The sequence below is a fragment of the Trachymyrmex cornetzi genome, unplaced genomic scaffold (genome assembly GCF_001594075.2).
Source record: "Trachymyrmex cornetzi isolate Tcor2-1 unplaced genomic scaffold, Tcor1.1 scaffold39, whole genome shotgun sequence".
Lineage (NCBI taxonomy): Eukaryota > Metazoa > Arthropoda > Insecta > Hymenoptera > Formicidae > Trachymyrmex > Trachymyrmex cornetzi.
Genome location: NW_017298640.1, coordinates 13,686 through 36,180, shown reverse-complemented (window position 1 = coordinate 36,180; position 22,495 = coordinate 13,686). Strand labels below are relative to the sequence as shown.

General features: G+C 35.3%; 1 protein-coding gene across 5 annotated transcripts in view; it reads left to right on the top strand.

The window, feature by feature from the left end:
- Syt20 (synaptotagmin 20) overlaps positions 1-22,495 on the top strand; it is a 41,509-nt gene that overhangs the window by 9,300 nt on the left and 9,714 nt on the right. For 3 of the 5 annotated variants that reach the window (XM_018511964.1, XM_018511963.1, XM_018511966.1), the window contains exons 2-6: positions 3,541-3,695; positions 14,237-14,350; positions 17,436-17,521; positions 17,607-17,738; positions 17,902-18,099. In XM_018511964.1, the coding sequence (XP_018367466.1) occupies positions 3,554-3,695; positions 14,237-14,350; positions 17,436-17,521; positions 17,607-17,738; positions 17,902-18,099 (672 nt within the window). In that variant the 5' untranslated portion in view covers positions 3,541-3,553. Of the gene's footprint in view, positions 1-3,293; positions 3,311-3,540; positions 3,696-14,236; positions 14,351-17,435; positions 17,522-17,606; positions 17,739-17,901; positions 18,100-22,495 lie in introns of those variants that run through there. The other 2 variants (XM_018511965.1, XM_018511968.1) reach the window with 2 other exon arrangements.

Sequence of the window (22,495 nt, the reverse complement as noted above, 5' to 3'; positions counted from 1 at the left end):
AAACGCATCGATTGATTCTATTTTTATTAAAATTTGAGGTGACCGAGGTATTGTAAACCTTTACCTCTCTCAGTAATATAAATGTCAAGATGCGCGCGCAGAAAAGGGTAAGTTGCCCCGATATTTTGTCTCGCACCGTTCTGCCCAACCCAACACTATAGAAGCAGAGCGACACGATTTTCTTGTCACATTTTCAGTTTCACACGAAAATCGATTAAATATATTTTTATCAAAATTTGAAGTGTGCGGGCTCTTTTTTACATTTACCTTTGTCACTAATCGTACTATAACCTATCAATCAAGTGGAACCAAAATGGCGGATGAGAATACGTATCTAGTGTCTTTGTTCTAATACAATCCTCGTGCAAGAACAGAAAACAAACCTAGTGACACTTCTACACTAGAGACCCTCTAATCAAAGTCTGACCATCTGAAGTGGCTGCCATTTTTCATTGAAATTGTGCGAGAAAGAAAAATCGTATTATCTCACTTCATCTCATAATACAGTAGCGCTGTAAGTTGCAGCTTTATGAAGACGCTCTATAAGCTTCACAGTTCTTGATGAACATTCTAGCACGTTTAGACGACTAGCTAGCGATTAAAATTTAAAAAATGTAAAAATTTAGTAGTGTCTAATCATAAATATTACGACAGCAAGTCTATGGCTATGTACCATGCATTTAAAGCAGGGCTTGGCACGAAATGTCCAATAAGCCATACGATTTGTGGATTAACGAAATAGGCTGAAATAAAATTAGCATTAATATAGCTTCTCTTTCTGTAAATTCTGTATAAAGAACTATTAATTTGTTTCATCTCGACGATTTCAAAGAATAAAAAGTGCAAGTTCACTGGGATGAGGTTACGTTTTCATAAAGACTTAAAAGATAACAAATTGATAGTAATATTAACAATTATAATAAATTAAATCAGTTTATTGTACTTACCTTTTGTAGGCTAACTGCTTGATGTTTGAAACTTGTACGTACTTATACGTATTATGCAGTACATACGCATTCGTACGATTCGTACGTTACTATTCTATTTGCGAAAATGGTGGAAATGACATAGTGTCACGTGCTATTTTCTAATTGGTCACTTCAATCCCCACTTTCGAGTGCCCCTATTTTTTCGGTGTTACCGGAAACCATGATATTAGTTTCACTCCCGTGGTTATGAGCAATCAGGCCGGTATTCATAGTCGGTTCTTATTTTAAGACCGTCTTAAGTAATGTCTTAAGTCGCTAATGCGGCCTTCTGATTGGTTCGTGACATCTTAAGACTGTACTTAAGACGGTCTTAAATATAAGACCCGACTATGAATACCGGCCTCAGAATAAATTCTTTTTATTTTCATATTCTTTTTATTTAATTCGCAACAACTCAGTAACAAACAATCGTAGGGATATTTTTTATAAACGATTTTATAGATAAAACTTTAAGCTTTTACATTAAAAATTTAAAAATTTTTGCAAATTTTTTTCAAGTATGTGACAGGTCCACAAAGTGAAGAAAAAATTTCCCATTTTGTTTAACTCGTAGTTTTCTATATGTAAAAATTACAAAACTCATATAAATTAAAAATATATAATAACCATTCGAAAGTTGAGATTTCAAGCTTTAAAACTCTTTTTTTAAATTTAAATTTCATTTATTTTTAACAAAATTGCAGCTGTTTGAACTTTGAATAATAAATCGGGCACGAATTTTTGCATTCAATATATGTTTTTTTAAGACTGATACATGATCTTTCATGTAACTCTTAAGAATCATACACAGATAGATAAATAGATAGATATCTTTATTTGATCCCCTATGGGGTTACAAAGGACATCCGTTTCCATTCGTATATATTTTTCACTTATTCTAACTCTTGCATCGCACATCGCCTCGCACGCATTACCATCGCCTTCGCTTTCTTTTATTCCTACTTTCTTCGTTTATCTTACTACTAACTTAAACTTAAAATTAACTTACAGCCACCTTACATCCTACGCCAAGGACTTCCGTTTCCCTCATTCACCACTCATTTTTCAACTCCATTTTTTCAATCATTTACTCTTCTCTCATCACTCATATCTCACTCTCCTCTTCCTCGCTCTCCCCTTCTCTCTCCCCTCTCGCCCTCTCCCTTCCTCCTTTCCCATTTCTGTTCCTTTCCTCCTCCACCTTTCTCATCCATTGTTTTCCTTCCCTCTTTTCTCCCAGTATCCTATCCACCACTTCCTGCCAACTTTAGGAATCATACAATCCATAATTAATACCATATTCTTGGATGATTTTGTAAAAAAATTATTTTTTAAGAGTTTCTTATAAGGTTAAGGCAAGATCTTTTCATTGCTATATAAATCGTCGTGTATGATTCATGCCAGTTTCTTGTATCAACATGGAAAATATATTATTCCGTAATTATGTTTTTATTAAGACTGATAAATGATTTTTCATGAAACACTTCAGAATCATAATTAATACCATATTCTTAGATGAGCCTGTAAAGAAATTATTTTTTGAAAGTTTCTTATAAGGCCTTATAAGATTTTTTCATTGCAATAAAAATCGTCGTGTACGATTCATTCCAGAATTATTAAGGTCAGGTTAAAGATTACTGGTAAGATTCACATAAGATTCTTATATGATCATGTACGTTTATTTAATAATCTTAATTGATCACATACAATTCTTTTAAGATCTGGTACAAAAAACTTACAAGAATTTTCAACAAGGACGTTATGCAATTTGCCACTCTCTCCCTGTGAGGCTCTCTAATCAGAACACTTAACACCAGTCGCGCTTCTCTTATAAATCTAGGACTCTAAGTACACCATGTCAATCCATGGTGGAAAGATTACATGGTGTGCTCCTGTAGTCTGATATTCTTCTAATGTCTCCGTATCAGACTACCGATCGACGATTATGATTGCTTGGTTCTATTTCAGCCAATTACGATGGACTCGCTACATCGTGATTGGTTGAAGTAATCGGACAACCGTCAGTCGTAATTGTCAATAAAGGCATAAGGCTAAAGTCCCATGGAGCGGAAATTTACAGCGGAACGGAACACAGCGAGACCAATCACAATCGCAGAAAAGAAAGCAGAGTAACGACTGCAGAGTTGTGATTGGTCGCGCTGTTCCGTTCGATCCGCAGTAAATTTCCACTTCATGGGACGCCAACCTAAGACTTCTACACTACTACTAGTTACGAATACTACTCATACCAGCAGTGATACTACTGTGTTTCAGTAGTTACACTATTGAATGTCAGTAGTTGTCACTACTGTGCACTATTATGCACCAGCAGTTTTTTTTCCGTAAAGCGGGGTCTACAATAGAAGTCGTAGCAGTCGTAGAGTTTTAAGTCGTAGAAAATTAACCAATCACAATAGAATATGAGAAGAATAATCGACTATGATTGGAATTTTGTACGACTTAAGATCCTACGACTGCTACGACTTCTATTGTAGACCCCGCATAAGAGTAGTTACTTTTAAAAAGTAACTTTTCTATAATCGATGTAAGTAACTTTGAATTCGAATTTCAGTGATTTTCATTGAATGTTACACGAAGATTTCTTAGGCCCGTGGGGCCTGTTAATTGTAATTGTGGTAGGAGTAGGACTCATCCTGATCGCGTTGCTCCTATTCGTCTGTTTTCTCATGCCCGGTTGTATCGGCTATGAATGCTTCGGAAAACAACGTAAGTAATGATAAAATATTTCACTTAATTCTTTTTATGTTAAATATATTTAATTATTCTCAAACAGTACAATTCTCTGAAATATTCTAGATCAATAAATAATGTTTAAGAATAAAATGAACATCATTAAATGTGTGCCACCAAACAAAGATAATTGTAGAGTTGTTTCCAGTGTAAAATACTTGACATGTACAATCACACCTAGAGAGGAAGTTGTTCATTTACACACTGTTGCTCGACGAGTTGCAATTGCCCACTGCCAATCACAGCGACTTTTGCATAAGGAGTTTTTATTTATCTTTTGATTCTGGTGCTGTGATTGGCTTGTGCGCAATTGGCTCGTGTGAAATTGATATACACCTAGCTAAGGCGGTATTCATAACCCGTTCTTATCTCAAGATCGTTTTAAGTAATATCTCAAGATGCTAATACGGCTCTCTGGTAGGTGCATGACATCTTAAGACTGTACTTAAGACGGTCTTGAAATTAGAATCGACTATGAATACCGCTTTTAGAGATCCTCTATGTAGAGATCGGTCAATGCCGACTATTCCGTGATTGGTTCTGACAGTTGTTGTGGAAGTGGATGTGAGAGAAGCGAGACCATGCACATCGACGAGAAGCTATTAAAGACCGTCAACCCTGGGTAAATTTTCGGCGGTATAAAAAGGGCCCCAAGGGCCCGGAGGTAACTGAAAAATGCTGACTTTATCGACAATTGCTAATAATAAAAAAAATTGTTAATAATAGAAGATATAAATTTGCCAATATTAACATAAATATTTGGCACTTAATTAAACTACTGCAATAATATCACAAGTTAAATTAAATTGACAATGTGCTGAAAAAATTAAATAAACTTATTGCGAAAAATATTACCTCGGCCGGGACTTGAACCCGGATCTCTTTACAAAGAGATCTCTTTACAAAGAGATCCGGGTTCAAGTCCCGGCCGAGGTAATATTTTTCGCAATAAGTTTATTTAATTTTTTCAGCACATTGTCAATTTAATTTAACTTGTGATATTATTGCAGTAGTTTAATTTCGTTAGATAAAGTCCGGAAAAATTTCGGCACGCAGTTTGAATAACTACAAAAATATGATATATATGCATGTACATATATAGGATATAGATAATTCACTAGGAATTATTTTGGCAAAAAAGATCTAGCTTTGACCTGAATACGCTTATACTTAGTGTTTAATTCTTGTCGGTTCGAATAAAAAAATCTTATTAGTGATAAATATTTGGCTAATACATTATTAAATTTATGATTTTTTATTATTAGGTGTACAACTTTGTTTCCGCCGTTTTCCTATAGATGGCTTTAGCGGTAAGTGGTGGGTGAAATAAATAGATCATAGACGTCATACAATAAACTTGGGCATCTGTCAACATAACCCCATAGAAACATTAGTCGATTTGTGTCTGCATCATAAAGTTATTCTCGATTGAAAATGTCAGTTTACGAGTCAAATTCTCGTCTTTTGCGGGAAATTTTAATTTTCTGCTTCAATATGAAGAAATCTGCGGCTGAAGCTCATCGAATGCGCTTAAATACTTATGGTGAGGCCGCTATTAGTGAAAGAACGTGTCGTGAGTGGTTTCAACGCTTCAAGAACGGTGATTTTGACGTCGAAGACCGGCATAGCGGTGGAAGAGAGAAGGTTTTCGAAGATGCAGAATTGGAGGCATTACTTGACTCGTGTCAAAATCAAGAAGAATTGGCACGATCATTGGGAGTGACTCAATAAGCCATTTCAAAACGCCTCAAAGCCATGGGAATGATTCAGAAGCAAGGAAATTGGGTGCCGTACGAGTTGAAGCCGAGAGATGTTGAACGGCGTTTGTTTGCTTGTGAAAGGCAAAGACGGAAGGGATTTCTGCATCGCATTGTGACTGGGGACGAAAAATGGGTTTATTACGATAACCCCAAGCGCAGAAAATCATGGGGAGTTCCCGCTGGCCATGCTTCCATGTCGACGGCCAAACCGAATATTCACGACTCCAAGTCTCATGCTCTGTATTTGGTGGGACCAGCTCGGCGTAGTGTATTACGAGCTGTTAAAATCGACTGAAACAATCACAGGCGATCGGTATCGAACGCAATTGATGCGTTTGAGCCGAGCATTGAAAGATAAACGGCCTGAATACAACGAGAGACACGATAAAGTGGTTTTGCAGCATGACAGTGCTCGACCCCATGTTGCGAAAGTGGTCAAGACATACTTGGAAACGTTGAAATGGGAAGTCCTACCTCACCCGCCGTATTCTCCAGACGTTGCTCCCTCTAACTATCACTTGTTTCGATCAATGGCACACGGCCTGGCTGACCAGCATTTCCGGTCTTACGAAGAAGTAAAAAATTGGATCGATTCGTGGATCGCCTCAAAAGATGACCAGTTTTTTCAACACGGGATTCGTACGCTGCCCGAAAGATGAGAGAAAGTAGTGGCCAGCGATGGACAATACTTTGAATCATAAATGTATAACCAGTTTTTTACAATAAAGCCTCGAATTTCGGAAAAAAAACGGCGGAAGCAAAGTTGTACACCTAAATACATAAATGCTCCATAAATAAATATACATACTTGTAAAACTATAATATCCTATATATTGCCGAAAATTACAATTTTTTTCTCTGCAGTTATCATCTCTGTTGATAATTAAACTTTGACAATAACACTGAAATCATAATTTAAACAAAAATCGAGTATTATTGAGTTTTTATGCATATGCATCGATAAACACGTCTACTAAACTAATAAATCATAAAACTAGTACAATATTATCAGTTTTTTTACTCTTAATCGCTTCAATATTAACAAGGACGCGAACCCCCGTAAGGATATTGGTCTTTAATAGTATCTCGTCGGTGCCATGCATTGTGATTGAAGCACATACAAAAACGTAAGGCAGTAACACATAAGCAGTAAGGAAATCGTAACATTGGATTCGCTACTGACCTTACGGTCTTTACCGTGATTGGCTAATTCGCTTAGTGATAATACACCTGTTCTTTTTAGCTGAATTTTTGCACCAATTCATCTTTTTTCCTTTTCTCTCCAGAGGAGGAAAGAAGAACGAGAAAGATGAACTGGTGCAAAAGTTCAGTTAAAAAGAACAGGCCTTATGTCTTACGGCCTTACATTTTTGTATGTGTCATGAGCTTGTTCGGAATGTTAACCTGATAATAGCGTATCATGGAGAGTGATATTATTTTCATTTGTATATACCTTTTTTAAATTGTAACTGAATAATACAAAATTTGTAAAAAAAATTTTATAATAAACAGGGTTAATTGCATAAACAAACTCTTGTATAAATTCTATGGTGAATAAATTTAGTTGCTTTCTATTTACATCGAAACTCAGATAATTCTTATTTGTGATGTCATAACGAAGTTGAATGCACGTTCTTTTTTTATTATGACAAGTAATAACGTTTTCGATTGGGATTCATTGGCTACACTCAATGTCAAGAGCGTGTTCGATTGGCAGTGCCAATGCGCACTTGACTAGTGTCATGTGTTCATTTGACCGCACGACACTTGCGTAGTGCGCACTAAGTGGCACGAGATATTTTAACGGTGTCAGTTCAGTGCACTGGATACATATATAGGATATCAGTGCATCGTTTTGTCACAGTATAAGGATATACAATAAGGACAAGTAAATCTGCGCGGTTGAACTGAAAACGCAACATATGCAAATGTGTACAATTATTGATAAGTATGTACATATGGTGTATATATGATATTCTTGATATCTTATATATTATTTAATTACATATAGTAAAATATCATTACTTAAAGTTATGAACATGAGATGTCGAAATTATTTTTCTGCGTTTTTCCTGCAGTCTAGTCAAGTCCTTACAATTTTACAACTCGAAATGGCACTTCAGCTTTAGCACTAAAAATCTTGGTTCTTTTGAACTATTCAGTGCAACCCATGGAACTCGTCCAGTGTTGGTGTGAACTAACTTAAGTCGGCACTAACTTTTTTCGAATCGAAAACGCTATTAGATTCAACTGAATTTTTGCTTACAGTCTGTACAAGCTCAAGATCGTGTGTCTCGGCTAAAAACGCCATTTTATTAATGGCGTTTTCGGCTCAATCGAGTTTGCACCAACCTGAATTGAATTAATGATGTTTCGTGCTCTCTTATTGGTAGATAATGTGTAATGTTAATAAACGTAAATAGCAAGGCATTTTCCAATCCAGATTGATGCAAACCCGGTCGAGCTGAAAATGCTATAAGTCTTGTTACGTCGTATTAAAAGTAATTTTATGAATTGTGTGTTATTATGCGATAACTTTTCATCAATCAAAATATGCAAGTAGCAACGTCATTATTTGAATATAAAATACTCAGATTACTTTAGATTCAATGACCTCTGTTACGCGGCACGCTTAATCGGATTTAATAATATCCATAGTTATAAAATTGGCCAATCATAGACTACATTTACACGGCATCCTTAATCCGGGTTTAATTAAGACACTATTATATAATATGAGTATTCGCATCCGCCATTTTTAGTCCTTTTCTCACTCTCTTGCTCCTTTCCTCAATCCCTTGCTTTCTCTCTCCATTTGGCCGTTAAAATTAAGAAGATTGAAAAGAGAACAAAGAGTGGGGAAGAGACTAAAAATGGCGGATGCGAATACCTATATTATAGTGCTCTAGTTTAATAACACCCGTAGTTACGAAACTGGCCAATCACAGTCGTTTCATTCTTCCGAGGAACAGCTATGATTGGTCAATTTCAATAACTATAGATGTTGTTAAACCCGATTAAGCGTGCCGTATGAATGTAGTCATAGCTGTTCCTCGTAGAGACCCTCAAGGCAGAGTCTGGAGAATGTTCGCCATGATGATGCAGACGGGTGATTTTTATATTAAATTTTAAAATATAGCGTTTTCAGGGCTATGTTCAGATTCCTATCCGAATAATACCTAGGTAATTTCATCCTTTCCACCCAGCACCGAAAGTTTTCAGAAACATCTCAGAAATATTTCAATTGAAAAGTAAAACATTTCATAAAAATTGCGACATATGTCTGCAACATTTCTGAGACAGCTCTGTTGCGGGATTCTCTGAACGTTTTATCGACAATTGTCGCTATCGTTAATTAACGATAGCCAATTAGTACCGTTCTTTCTTCCAAGATTGTCCTGCTGTTGGCTGTCGCTAGTTAACGATAGTGACAATCATCAATAAGACGTTTAGAGAATCCCTCTACTGGAATAGCAAAATGTCCACGATTATTGCATATGAAACATTGATGAAAGGTTGATGAAATGTTACAGAAAAAGAATCTGCAATTTTTTTGAAATATTACAAAAAAGATCAGTTATTTCTAGTACTACAAAATTGGACCTCTATTCTTAAAAAGAACCGTATACGAAATCCTAGGAAAGTACTATAGTATACGTGACGTATAATGTAGTATTTCCCTAGATTTATACAACATTAACAAAAAACAAAAGATCACTAACAAAACACTAACAAAAGATAACAAAAGATATCTAAGTGCGATTGATCGCTCTCATTAACTTCATGCATGAGCATATAAGCATGAGCATATAGTACAAATTTTATTTGCGTATTGTAAAAACACGAAAGTAAAATCGTGATATATAGTATGTATAATATAATACATATCTTCAATAAAACATCGATATCCGCAAGCTGCATTGATGGTAGACTTTTCCGTGTATGTTAAAATAAGAGGTTAATCTGCACTTTAGATCATACTCGTTTACAAATATGTATACATATATCATAAATTAGTTTAGGGTAGGGTTGCCATTTCAAAAAGGTAAAAACTAGAACTGATGAACCGAAAATTCCGGACATTTCGTTTGCTACCCCGGACGCATACATTTGCTTACCTTTTTTGGTGCTTTAGAAATAATTATTTCACATATAAGCTTTTTAAAATTTTAGATAAATAATATTTCCATTAACAGGGGTTTTTCTTTAATTGATAATATTAGGTGTTAAACTTAATTCCTATCGTTTTTTCGTCTCGAAAATCGATTTGTTTCGAAGGGAAGATGAATGAATATCTTAATAAAAGTAATTTCCTCCATTTTCTACTACTTTTTCCCATCTCTCCGGCAACAGAGCAATCCCACGGTAGAACGCGGTGTCCTTTCGAGGCGATCCATTCATCCACCCATTTTTGGACTTCGTTGTAACTGGAGAAGTGTGTGTCCGTAAGTGCGTATTGCATCGATCGGAAGAGATGGTAATCCGACGGTGTCAAATCTGGAGAGTACACTGAGTGCGGCAGAACTTTCCATTCAAGCACTCGAAGTGCCTGCTTTACGTTTTTCGCGACATGCAGTCGAGCGTTATCATGCAACAAAATGACTTTGAATCGATTGTTGGCTACGGATGATCTTTTTTGCATCAATTTGTCACTCAATCGGTATAATTGCTGCTTGTAGCGATCAGCTGTAACGGTTTCATTTGGACCCAAGAGTTCGTAATACAGCACACCTTCCTGGTCCCATCAAACGCACAGCAAGGTCTTATGCCCGTGAATATTCCTCTCCACCCATGGTTTTTGCCGTTTGGGATTATTAAAATAAATCCATTTTTCATCGCCAGTCACGATGCGCCACAAAAAACTTTTTTTCTTTGCCTGACAAGCAAAGAAGTCACAATAGTCAAACGATTTGAAATGGCACTTTCTGACAACTCATGTGGTAGCCATCTCTCTTCCTTATGGATCTTTTCCATGGCAAGCAAGCGTTTTGAGACGGCCATTGGAGTAACATTTAACTGTTTCGACAACTCTAAAAGTGTTTGAACTGGATTCTCATCAAGCAATTCTTGCAGCTCGATATATTCAAATTTTTTCGGCTGTCCTGGACGTTCTTTGTCTTTCACATCAAAATCACCGTTTCGGAAGCGTTGAAACCAAACTCTACATGTTGGTTCCGATGGAGTTTCATCACCATACATTTCGGATAATAAGCGATGCGCTTGAGCTACGGTTTTCTTGAGGTCGAAGTAGTGAAGAAGCACATGTCGGAAAAACAGCTTATCGCGATTCATTTTTAATCGATTGGAAAATCTTTTTGGCGTCGAGAAATCTAACCTGTGAGGATTGAATCACTTTCAGCGATGTCTAAACTACAAAAGATATGTGACTTCATCGTCGAAAGTCGTCAGCGTTGGAGGCAGAGCCCTCTAGTAGCGAGCGATAGGAATTAAGTTTAACATCTAATACGTTATCAAAAAATATTTGACCTATCTTCGTAATAGCGTTTTCGGCCCGATCGGGTTTGCACTAATCTTGGTTGGATTAATCTTTCCGATGGGTTGACGTCACACGGTCTACCAATAGGAGAGCACAAAACGCCATTAATCCAACCCAGGTTGGTGCCAACTCAGTCGAGCCGAAAACACTATAAGTACATATATTTAGTTGTTTTTTCCTTACAAATTGCACAATACTATCACTTCTCTATTATCATGTTTATAGTATAACATCATTATCATGTTTACAGTATAACATTTTACAGGTCGCACGCGACCGGTTTGACACGCGATATCCAATGAGCGTACAGCTTTACCGATGTTCTCATTCTAAAGCTATACGCTCATTGAATATCGCGTGTCGCGCGACAAACATTGCGCTGGTGTGCAGTTGGCATTACACTATATGCGGATAAATTTTATTCTCAACCTGCGTCCTACAGGGCTGCCAATCTTTAATGTCAACACTACACTTACACGCCAAAGTTTTTTTGCCATCCAGTAAAAAAATATTTCCTTTTTATATAAAACCTCGGACTCTGATGATTATCCCGGACGTCATAAAAAAGAGGATGGTATCCGGGGAAAAGAGGACGGATGGCAACCCTAGTTTAGGGAGTCTATAAGGATCGTATTCTGAAAGAGTACTTACCGTGTAACAAAATTTTAGCACATTTATTTTACTCGCATACACAATATTCATTCTCGAGACTCTGCTGTCTCTCGTATAGCCGTATCTGCTTCTTCCTCCTCGCGATTCGCAATTGTTAAATAACGACATTGCCATAGAAACTCGCGCGCTTTCCTTAAAAAATAAAGGAGAGAAGCGACACATGATCACCTGATCAGCTATTTTGTGACTGGTTGGAGCTTCTATAGCACCCTACATGTCATTCTATCCTTAAGGTATATCCCTTAAGTCTTGTCCACCATGTTAGAACTCGGTCCGAGTTCTCGAATCGAGAAATGTGTAGCCAATCAACTTGCCGATTTTCCGTAAAAACTGTAAGCTAACTGGCTACATATTTCATGATTTTAATATTAATTAATTTTTCTGTAATATTCCAGATATTTCAAAATTATTTTAATAACCTTTCAGTAATATTTCTAATATATTTCAGAAAGGTGTTAGATTTATTTCAATTATTCATTAGCAAGCACTCAGGAATACTTCAGACATATTTCGGTAATCTTTCAGAACATTTTCAGAAAGGTTTTAAGTGCAAGAATCGCGGACATTTTGCTATCTCAGAGCTATCTCAGAGCTGTTGCAGAAACGTTTTGCAATGTTCCTAAAATATTTCAATTGTATATGTGAAACATTTATGAAATATCTTTGAAAGGTTTTTGTGGTGTATCGGGTTATTTCTAAATTTATTAGATATGAAGGAGAAAGTTTTCAAACTCATTGTACGTGAAAAATTTCAAAAACCATTTAACTGAAAGGTTTACAAAACGATTTCATATGAAATATTTCAGAAATAACTCTACTGAAACATTTAAAATTTATTGTATAATAAATATATCAGAGATAATTCAACTGAAAGTTTTGTAAAATTATGTTTATGTGAACAGTTTCAGAAACATTTCTGCAGTAACATTTCATGTGACATATTGTAAAATTCTTTCAGAATTGTTACACATGAAATGTGAAAGGTCGAAATGATTTTGAAACCTTACTGAAAGTTTTTTGCAACTATCGGTGCTATATGGGAGGCAACTTATTCTAGTCTAGAAGCCGAATTTTTATATTTTTGCGAATTTTTAAAAAATATAAGATAAAGTTTTTTGGGACAGGGTTTTTTTTCTACATATTTGTACATATTTGAAGAACGTTTCAGACTTTTTTTTATTAAAAAATAATTGTTAATATGCGCTGTATAAAATATTAAGTAACGTCATGAAAAATAAAACTAGGTCTATAGTTCCCACGATTCCAACTGTTTTGCTTATGTAAAAAAAAACCAAAGAAATTCTTAATTAGTATGAGTTTGGCTATAGCAGGTATCAGAACGAAGAAAAAATACTGATAATTTAAAAAATGTCATGTCGAAAATTAAGTTTCGATTTTTGCCTTTTTTTCCACCAAAATGGTTGTAAAAATTACAAAAATATATATTTCGACTTGATTCTGGTACGCTATAATCATATATGTGCTGAAGATGTGTTCACATGCCCGACTCGACTGGTTTTCGAGATACCATGGGAGTCAATTTGAAAAACATGGTTTCGAGAAAAACTCGTAGTTTTTCGTACTGATTATATAAAGACAATTTTACTTACGATCAATCAGCTGGAATCCTCTTTTTTCCATGTCCTGTCGCCAGAAACCGTTAAATGTGTTGCAACATTTCCAGCTTCTTCATTCTTCTTCTTCTCATCACCAAATTCTATTGAAATAGGAAAGTCGATATCTTTCGAACTTTGCAGTTTTTCTTGCGAAAACGAGCCGGAGACCGCTCTCTACCAGGTGCTATAACTTTGTTAATTTTGCGAATCGAGCTAATTCTTTTTGCAGACATATTTTCTGTACCAAATACTTGCAAAATATGTAAAAAAAATCAATTTTTTTAACCCGCTAGACTAGAATATTCCCTTAAACAAAGCAGTTTCAAGTAAATTGACAGCAACCTGCAGGCAATTTGCTATCTGGGATCTTGTAAAAGTAATGCTAACTTTACGAAAATAAAACAACTTCTTTGTCATCTTTGTAATATCTTTGTGATATGAATGTCAGTGATTGTACTTATTCTGAAAGTGATATATTTTATAACTAAATCACTTAAATTTTAACTATTAATTTTATAGCTTTGTAAATATGGGCAAATTACGCCATTGTACGACTAAGTATGATATACCTAGATAATTATTATTTTTTCCTCTGTAACGTTGTATAATTAAATATGTCAATTAATTAACACACCATGGATAAAAATTTCCTAGTATTGTTGCTAAAAACGTATAATGTATTTTCTTTATATATTTTCCTTATAAAAAAATTATTTATGTTACATTTATCCACCGTATCATATAATTATTATACAGTAACCATATAGTCTATGAGTAATAAAACTTAAAGATTGTTTAATAAATATCTAAAATTATGGAAGAAGAATATTTAAATATCGCATAAATGTTGAAGCACCAGCTTATAAATAATATACGAAGAAAATAGAAATCCAGCGAAGAGCATAAGAGTATTTATTTTTAAATCGCTATCTAGAACAAAAATGGATAGGTACTTAAAATATCTTTTCGCAGGCAAAGAAGTTAAGAGCGTGCAAACGAAGAATCAAGAGAAGGAGAACTTAAAATTAAATGACGTCAGTTATAGGTCTTGGAGACTCGGTAGTCTATATGAAAATGACAATAATGGTATAAATTTATTGCATTTTATACAATTTTAGGACTTCTGAAATCTTGATTAGTTTCACGTGTTTCAGATTATATGAGAACTTATCTTATTTTTTAATTACCAACTATTTTAATAGTTTGTAAAAATTATTATATATCAATAGTGAATTTTTTTTATATCAATAATTAAATAAACAGCAAAAGTAAATTGCAAGTCAGTAAATAATATTGATTCGTCATCTTACATTACACTGGAATGTTATGATATAAAAATATTATAAATTACACACAAATATATTATCTATTATATTTCATAAGTTTAATCCAATTTTCATTTTTAGACTATTTTCAGAAAAATGCCAATATTCTTTATAAATAATGTTTTCTTCGTATTATAATGGATATTGTAAATTAATTTAATTTAATTGAGATTAGAAACAATTAAGACCGTTTATGTGAGAACACCTAAATACAAGAGAAGTGCCATTTTCGGTCAAAATTAGATGTTAAATTATGTATTCTTTGAATGAATTTATCTCATTGTCAGAAATATGACTGCATGCCGATTTTTCGGACTTTCAACACAATTAATCTCAAATAATAATAATCTCCTGCAAATTTTAATAAGAAACCTGCCATAAAAACTGTGAAGAACTTATTGTGAAAAGTATTATCTCGGTCGGAGATTTTACAATCATACACGATTAGTGTAATATTGATGATATGTCGTTTTAGTTTTACATATAATATCTATTGCACTGTGACATACTGTGGCACATCCTAATAAAGCGATACTACTTAAGAATCAGATCCTAGGTAACATTTATGTTGCATAAGATATCTAAAAGACGTCTTTTCGATAGCTTATGTCTAAAAGTTGTTTAAAAGACGTCTTTTAGATATCTTATGCAACATGCACGTTATCTGGGATCCAGATCACCGTCAGTATTCTACGTCAATCCATCAATATTAACTACATACGATCGGTAAGATCGTCAGTATTTGTTAATATTAACAGTACTATTGACCATGTAGAATTATCTTAACGATTCTTCGAGTGATTTCATGATAAGGACGCTTACACGGAATGCTATAATTAAGAGATCCGCCGCGGGTTCGATTCCTGACCGAGGTAATATTTTGTGTTCTTTACAGGTTTAAAGATGTTTTTTATTAAAATTTCAGAGGATAATTAATTACGATTGTATTTAAAGTTCGAAAGTAATCGGCGCATAGTCATATTTCTTAAATAAGTTCATTTGAAGAATATATACCAGGTGTACAAGTATGAAATGTGGATTTTTTTTCCAAAAAAAAAAAACACGTTAAATTCGGAAGAATGATAAAGCGGTTTATTTAAAGTATACTCCATTGCTAGTTATACATTTTTCTCATCTTTCGGGTAATTTGTGGATACCACGCCAGTAAAAACCTTTCCCTTTTGCCACGAACCACTCATCGAGTCATTTTTTCACATCTCCGTACGAACCAAAGCGCTGCTCAGCAAGTGCGTGACCCATCGATGCAAACAAGTGGTAATCGGAAGGAGCTAAGTCTGGTGAGTAAGCCGCATGGGCTAGCACTTCCCAGCTGAGTGCTTCCAACATGTCGCGAACCGGTTTTGCCGTATGTGATGGAGCATTGTTAGGGAGAAAAATGATCTTGTGTTGCCTTTTTCGATATTCTGATCGTTTTTCGTGTAGCGAACGGTTGAAATCGATCAATTGTTGTTGGTAGCGTTTGCTATTAACCGTTTCAGCAGGCTTTAACAGCTCATAATAGATCACACCCTTCTGGTCCCACCAAACACAGAGGGGTGGCACCCAGTTGGACACGGCTCAATTGGACACGAGCCACTCACAGCGCTTGAGACTACAAAGCTCCTAAGCACCGGTCGCTGTGATTGGTGGTGTCCAATCGAGCCGTGGTCAATCGGGATCACCCCAACACAGAGTATCGTCTTCCTGCCAAAGAGATTCGGTCTTGCGGTCGATGTGGATGGTGCGCCTGAGTCTATCCATGATTTTTTGCGCTTGGGATTCTCAAAATATATCCACTTTTTATCCCCAGTAACGATACGATGCAAAAACGACTTTCTTTTGTATCTTCGAGCAAAATTTCACATGTGTTTTTGCGCCTCTCCATCTGCCTCTCGTTCAACTCATGTGGTATCCATCTGCCGACCTTCTAAATCTTTCCCATTTTTCGTAGGCGATTGGAAACAGTTTGTTGACTAACGCTCAATTGCTCTGCGAGTTGTTTTTGTGTTTGTGAATCGTCTTCGTCCAATAATGCTTGCAATTCTACATCTTCGTACCTTTTTGGCGGTTTTCCGTGTTCCTTGTCTACAACATCGAAATCACCACTTTTGAAACGCCGAAACCATCGTTCACACGTATCTTGCGATGGAGCATGTTCACCATAAACTTCTCGAAGTAATCGGTATGATTCAGCAGCAGTTTTCTTCAAATAAAAACAAAAAATTAATGCTGTCCGCGAATGCTCTTTATTTGGCACATATTTCGACACATTGAACATAGCAAAACAATACTATGCAAACGCTTTTTCAATTTATCACTTATGCGCGTTTGACGGTACAACAAAATGGCATATACGTCAAATCTTTATACTACACACTGCATTGGTGCACCATCTGTTGTCTCAAATCCGCACTTCATACTTGTACACCTGGTATTTTGTGACGGAGCTCCCTATATTTTGTGATGGCATCCCTTATGAAAAGAGACACTCAAAGTTGAGTGTTAACACTTAATTTTCAGTGTTTTTTCGAAATTTTCAGTGTCTCTTTCCATAAGGGATCTTACCAATTCTATCACCGAAGGTAATAGAAATATTATTTCTTTACACACAAACATTTATAAATTGATAGTATCAAGTGGACTGCAAGGTTCACGAAACGTTGACATTTCAAGAATGAATCTGGACACGGAGGAAACCCGCGAAACGCGTAACCTTTATATAGAAAGGACGCGTGGAAGCCTCAAGAATATTATATGTATAAAACATTTTTTCCTGGGCAATGTCTATCATCGATCAAGAAATTGATTTTTAGCAGAACAATAAAAAGGAATATCATGTTATGTAGGTACTATTAGTGAGAATGCAGAATCTCAGAGAAACTCGTTCAGTTTTACCACTCAGTATAAAAATATGGACTGTTCTTCTACACTGGTAATTATGCACAGTTAAATCCAACAAGAGCTTTATCATGTCATCGTACTATTTGGCAATTAATTAATTTTTCTGAAAATTACAGAATTTGATTTATCCAGATAAACAGAAAAATGATAAAAAGATGAAAGAGTTTCCAATCGAATTGACAATGAGCTTGCAATATTTGCCGCCCTGTGATAATATTATCTCCGGAAAGCTCGTTATCGGTATTGAAGTGCGTTATTGGGATCTTATACATGAAGTTATAAGAAAGTTTTACTAATAATAACATAAATATTTAAAATGTTTTATATGTTCCATTATTTACGCGATTTGTCGGTGGTTAAAATAAAATTACATAATAAAAATGAAAAATATTCTACAATTATCTGTTTTAGGCGCTATGTGGTCTTCCTCCAAAACAATATAACGGTACATTGGAACCTTACGTTGCATTGAATATTATGAAACAATCATGGAGCTATAAAAAGCGGCAAAAATTGCATAGTTTTAGAACAAGAGGCATCAAGCATACCGCCAGTCCGATTTACAAAGAGACTTTTGTTATTGCAAACATAAAGCCACAGGAAGCTAAGGTAAATTCTTTATTATACAGAATATTACATATTTGAAAAAAAAAAACATACATATATATATTACTATATAATTTAGTATTTCTATTAATATAAACTATTTCTACAAGGTAAGTTACAAACAGAAAAAAGTAATATTCGTTACCGAAAAAAAAATAACGAAAACGGTAATAAATGACACGTTACTTCTCAACCCTATATACATGTATGTACGCGCATTCAGTATTAGTTCTTTATTAGCATTAACGTTATATAATCCATTCATTTGGAATTTGTATTTTCTGTGAATGTACTTAATCATTCGATATATACATTATGAATTAATATCTCGTGAGGATTTAATAGTACGCGTATTCCTAATTTATTATACAAGATGTTAAGTCCAGTATTCATAGTTCTTATTTTTAAATAATCTTAAGTAATATTTTAAGATGCTAATACTGCTAAAGTTGACTTATGACATCTTAAGACTGTAGGGGAGACCCGGCCGGTCATATGGGATTGACTATCAAGAAGTTAATATACAGGGTGATTAAAAAAAAACGTTTGTCCTTAAGGCGTCATATTTCTGACATAATTTTAAGACAATTTTTTTTTGTAAAAATTTTGTCTGAAGCTTAGTTTTCAAATTAAAAAAAAGAAATAGCGTATTACGAGCCGCGTAGAAGAGACGGACAGGAGCAACGCTCACGGTTAGACGCGAGCGCTTTACGCGCGGAACGCATACTGATCGGACGCGTTCACACGTTTATAAAAACACATTTCTTCTTACTTTTTCCCTCTACTACATTACCTCTTTGTCTTTCACATACTTTAAATATGATAATTTCGTTAAATTAGAAATTAGAGTGATGAAATTAAAATGAATATTAAACCCTTTGAGTGTCGGATTATTTTTTAATTACATTGAAAAAATTATTAGAGAAATGTAGTAAAAGAGTGAAATTAGACAATAATTACGTGCGATAAACACGTAATTAAAACTATTATTGACATACAAATCAAACAATTATTTCAGTACGCCGAATTCTAAAAGCGTTCTTACAATTCGATGTACCGAAAACTTATTAGACTTAATTGTATGTAGGCGTTACAATACTTGTGGTACGGAATTATTGTCCAATTTGTCACTTTTACGAAAATTTCTCTAACAATTTTATCTACGCTATCGCGCTCGTAGCATTTATTACATACTTATGAGAAGTCTTATGAGAAACGCGATCGCGCTTCTTAGCAATCAAAGAGTTGTGAATATTTAAAACAAAACCGTAAGCCAAATATACACTTTAAATGATTATTATTATCTTAATTATAAAATTGTTATTACCATGTAGATGTTCAATGATTCCATTTTGCTCTAGTTTCTTGAAACAGTCGGAGGAATAAATTTGGATGCATCGTAATAGTGCTCGACACAACGGTTTACTTACTGTAATTCACTTTCTTCATTCAAATATTAAATGTCTCTTAAGTACGTAGATTTTTATAAAAATAAGAAAATGCAGTACTAAAAAGTTGATAAAAAATTCTGAAAAAATTCTCAAAACTTTATGAGGAGAAAATAAATAATTTTTATCTCTTGCTGTTTTTCTGTAAAGTTGATAGTATTTAAGTAAAAAATTATTCAAGATCAATATTTTGCAATTTTTAGTAATATTTAGTTAATATTTTGTTAACTATTACGAAAATTGCAAAATGGTAGAGGACTTTTCGACTCAGTTTAATCCGCTCTATCAACACAAAAGTGATTGGCAAAAAAGGTCGGGATACCCCGTACAGGAATACCCCGAGCGGCCGAGAAAGTACATTTTCGGTTTTCGGTCGCTTATAACAAGCGCCTACGATACTAGAGGAAGCGAGACAGCGAGAGAGAGCGGACGCCCTTTTCGCTCTAATACTCGCTTGTGTTTACGAGTTACTGGTAGAGCGAGAAGGACGGGCGCTGCCTCTCGCTGTCTCGTTCGCTCTCGCGGCGAAACGGCCGACTCGATGCCGGTAGGTGTCTGCTTGGTGGGGGTACAAGTGGTGGGGCTGGATTCCGTGTTGCCGGGGAGCCAAATGTGCATCACTGGTTATGGGTGCAGTGAGTTCAGTTTATGCATCACTAATAGCGTTTTTCATTAGCAAAACTAGTGCACACTCAGTGCACATTAAAACTGGTAGCCTATTCCCAGTGAGAAATGACAATGGAATCGACATCGAATCAACGTCGATTCGACGTCAATTCGATGATTTCGACGTCGAATCGATATCGATTCGATGTCGATTCCATTGTCATTTCTCGCTGGGATTACGGTTTCTCCATGAATTTAATCACTTTTCGCATTTTCATTTCACGTGACTTTAGTCATCTAATTATGGAACTTTTAAGTGAAAATGTGAAGTAACTAGATATTTCCGGTATAGTAATCTCACATTTTGAATCGACAATCATAGGTTTGTACACAAAGTGAGGTTAAAAGTGCTAGAAGTAATTATAAGTCAAGTTTTTTAATTCATCATTTGATCAATCGCATTATGCTAAAAAATAATTCTTTTGTTTAAAAAGCTGCATTTATGCATAATACGATTGATCAATCAATGAACAATCTCGTTTATATTTATTGTCTATTAATTACAATTTATCTTTGAAAAATTATAAATAAGTTTACAATATACTCACTTTGTTCGATTTTTACTTTTCATTGTAAATGTCAACTTTTCAGAAAACGTAACATCTAAAAATATACAAAATTACATTTACTTGTAAAGACTGCGGAATTCACTTTCTGGTATACCAAATGGATCTGAGGCATTCCTTAGTCTCCTCCGTATTCTAATAGCGTTTTCGATTGGGCAAAAGTTAGTGCGCACCAGTTCACACCAACACTGGATGAGTTCCATGGGTTGCACTGAATAGTGCAAGTTCAAAAGAATACGCCAAGATTTTCAGTGCTAAAGCTGAAACTCATTTTTGTTCACCTTGAAGCAATGTTCAACAAAATGTTACAAAACCACAGTAAAAGATATTAAGAGTAGGGACAAGACCCCGTTTTCAATTCAACTGCGCAGATTTGCTTGTCCCTATGTATATCCTTAACTATGATAAAACGTGCACTGAACTGGCACCGTCAAAATATCTCGTGCCACTTAGTGCGCACTGAGTGCGCACTACGCGAGTGTCGTGCGATCAAATGAACACGTGACACTAGCCAAGTGCGCATTGGCACTGCCAATCGAACACGCTCTTGGCACTGAGTGCAGCCAGTGCACCCCAATCGAAAACGCTATTATTTTCATTTCACCTTTTCACTTATAAATTTCGTGCCGAGCCTATTCACGCGAGTAACTTCGTATTTTCACGAGGTGAGATTAAATATAATTGGATGAGTTACTCACTTCCGTCATTTTCACCCAATCTGAGAGCCGTAATAAGCACCCTGCTGTTCACTATTCTAATCTAAATATAAAAGTGAGATATCTCAATTGATAAAATGCCCAAAATTTATTTTATCAAATAGCATAATAAAATGGATCGAATATTTCACGGTTTAATTCGTTTATATATTTTTATTAAACGTATATCTTTACGTGGTTTTTGTACAACGGCTTTAAAGTGCACTGAGTGCGCACTAGTTCTGCCAATGAAAAATACTATAAGGCGCTGCGTGAACTGCACTCACTCCACCCATAACCAAGAAAGTCAGTCAGTTGCTTACCGCACGTAAAGACATGTTGTGTTGTATAGGGACTTCCAGACGTTTTTCTTCCTTCGTGTGATTTTCAATCACCGAATAATCAATCGTTTGTGATTGTCAGTGGTTAATTAATAAATCGGTTAATAAATTCTTCGTGCTATCATGTGAGTGTAATCGAAGTGTCCATATGTTGAAACGTGACAATTTATAAAAGAATAAGGTAATTATTCAGAATACCTCCCTCACCTTCGATTTCGAAATTAGGCTCATTCGACGCGTTTTTGCATGAAACGAAAGAATCTGGCAGAAAAAAATGTCGCTCTGCCTCGCGAACCGAGATATTTAGCGTTAAAGTTGACGACTATGAAGGTTAGAAAATCTGTCATACCGACTATGTGTAGTGCTACGAGTATGCCTTTATCATGCTCTCTGACTTCATGCGCATGCGCTTGGTTTCGTTTCGGTCAGAGTGCACGAAATTTAAAATCAATGGTATAAAATTAAACGTATGTAGTAGTGCTTAGACAGTGTCCCCTTGGAATATTTGTAACCCATGTAGACAGTGGGGTGTATAGACAGTAATGCTTGGGTTCGGGTGGCTACGCCGCCCGAACGAAATTTAAATATAACATCACAACCGCTTGGGGCCTAACCGCCTAGAAGTTACAGCTGAGACAGTGTCCGCTTGGAATATTTCTAACCCATGTAGACAGTGGGGTGTG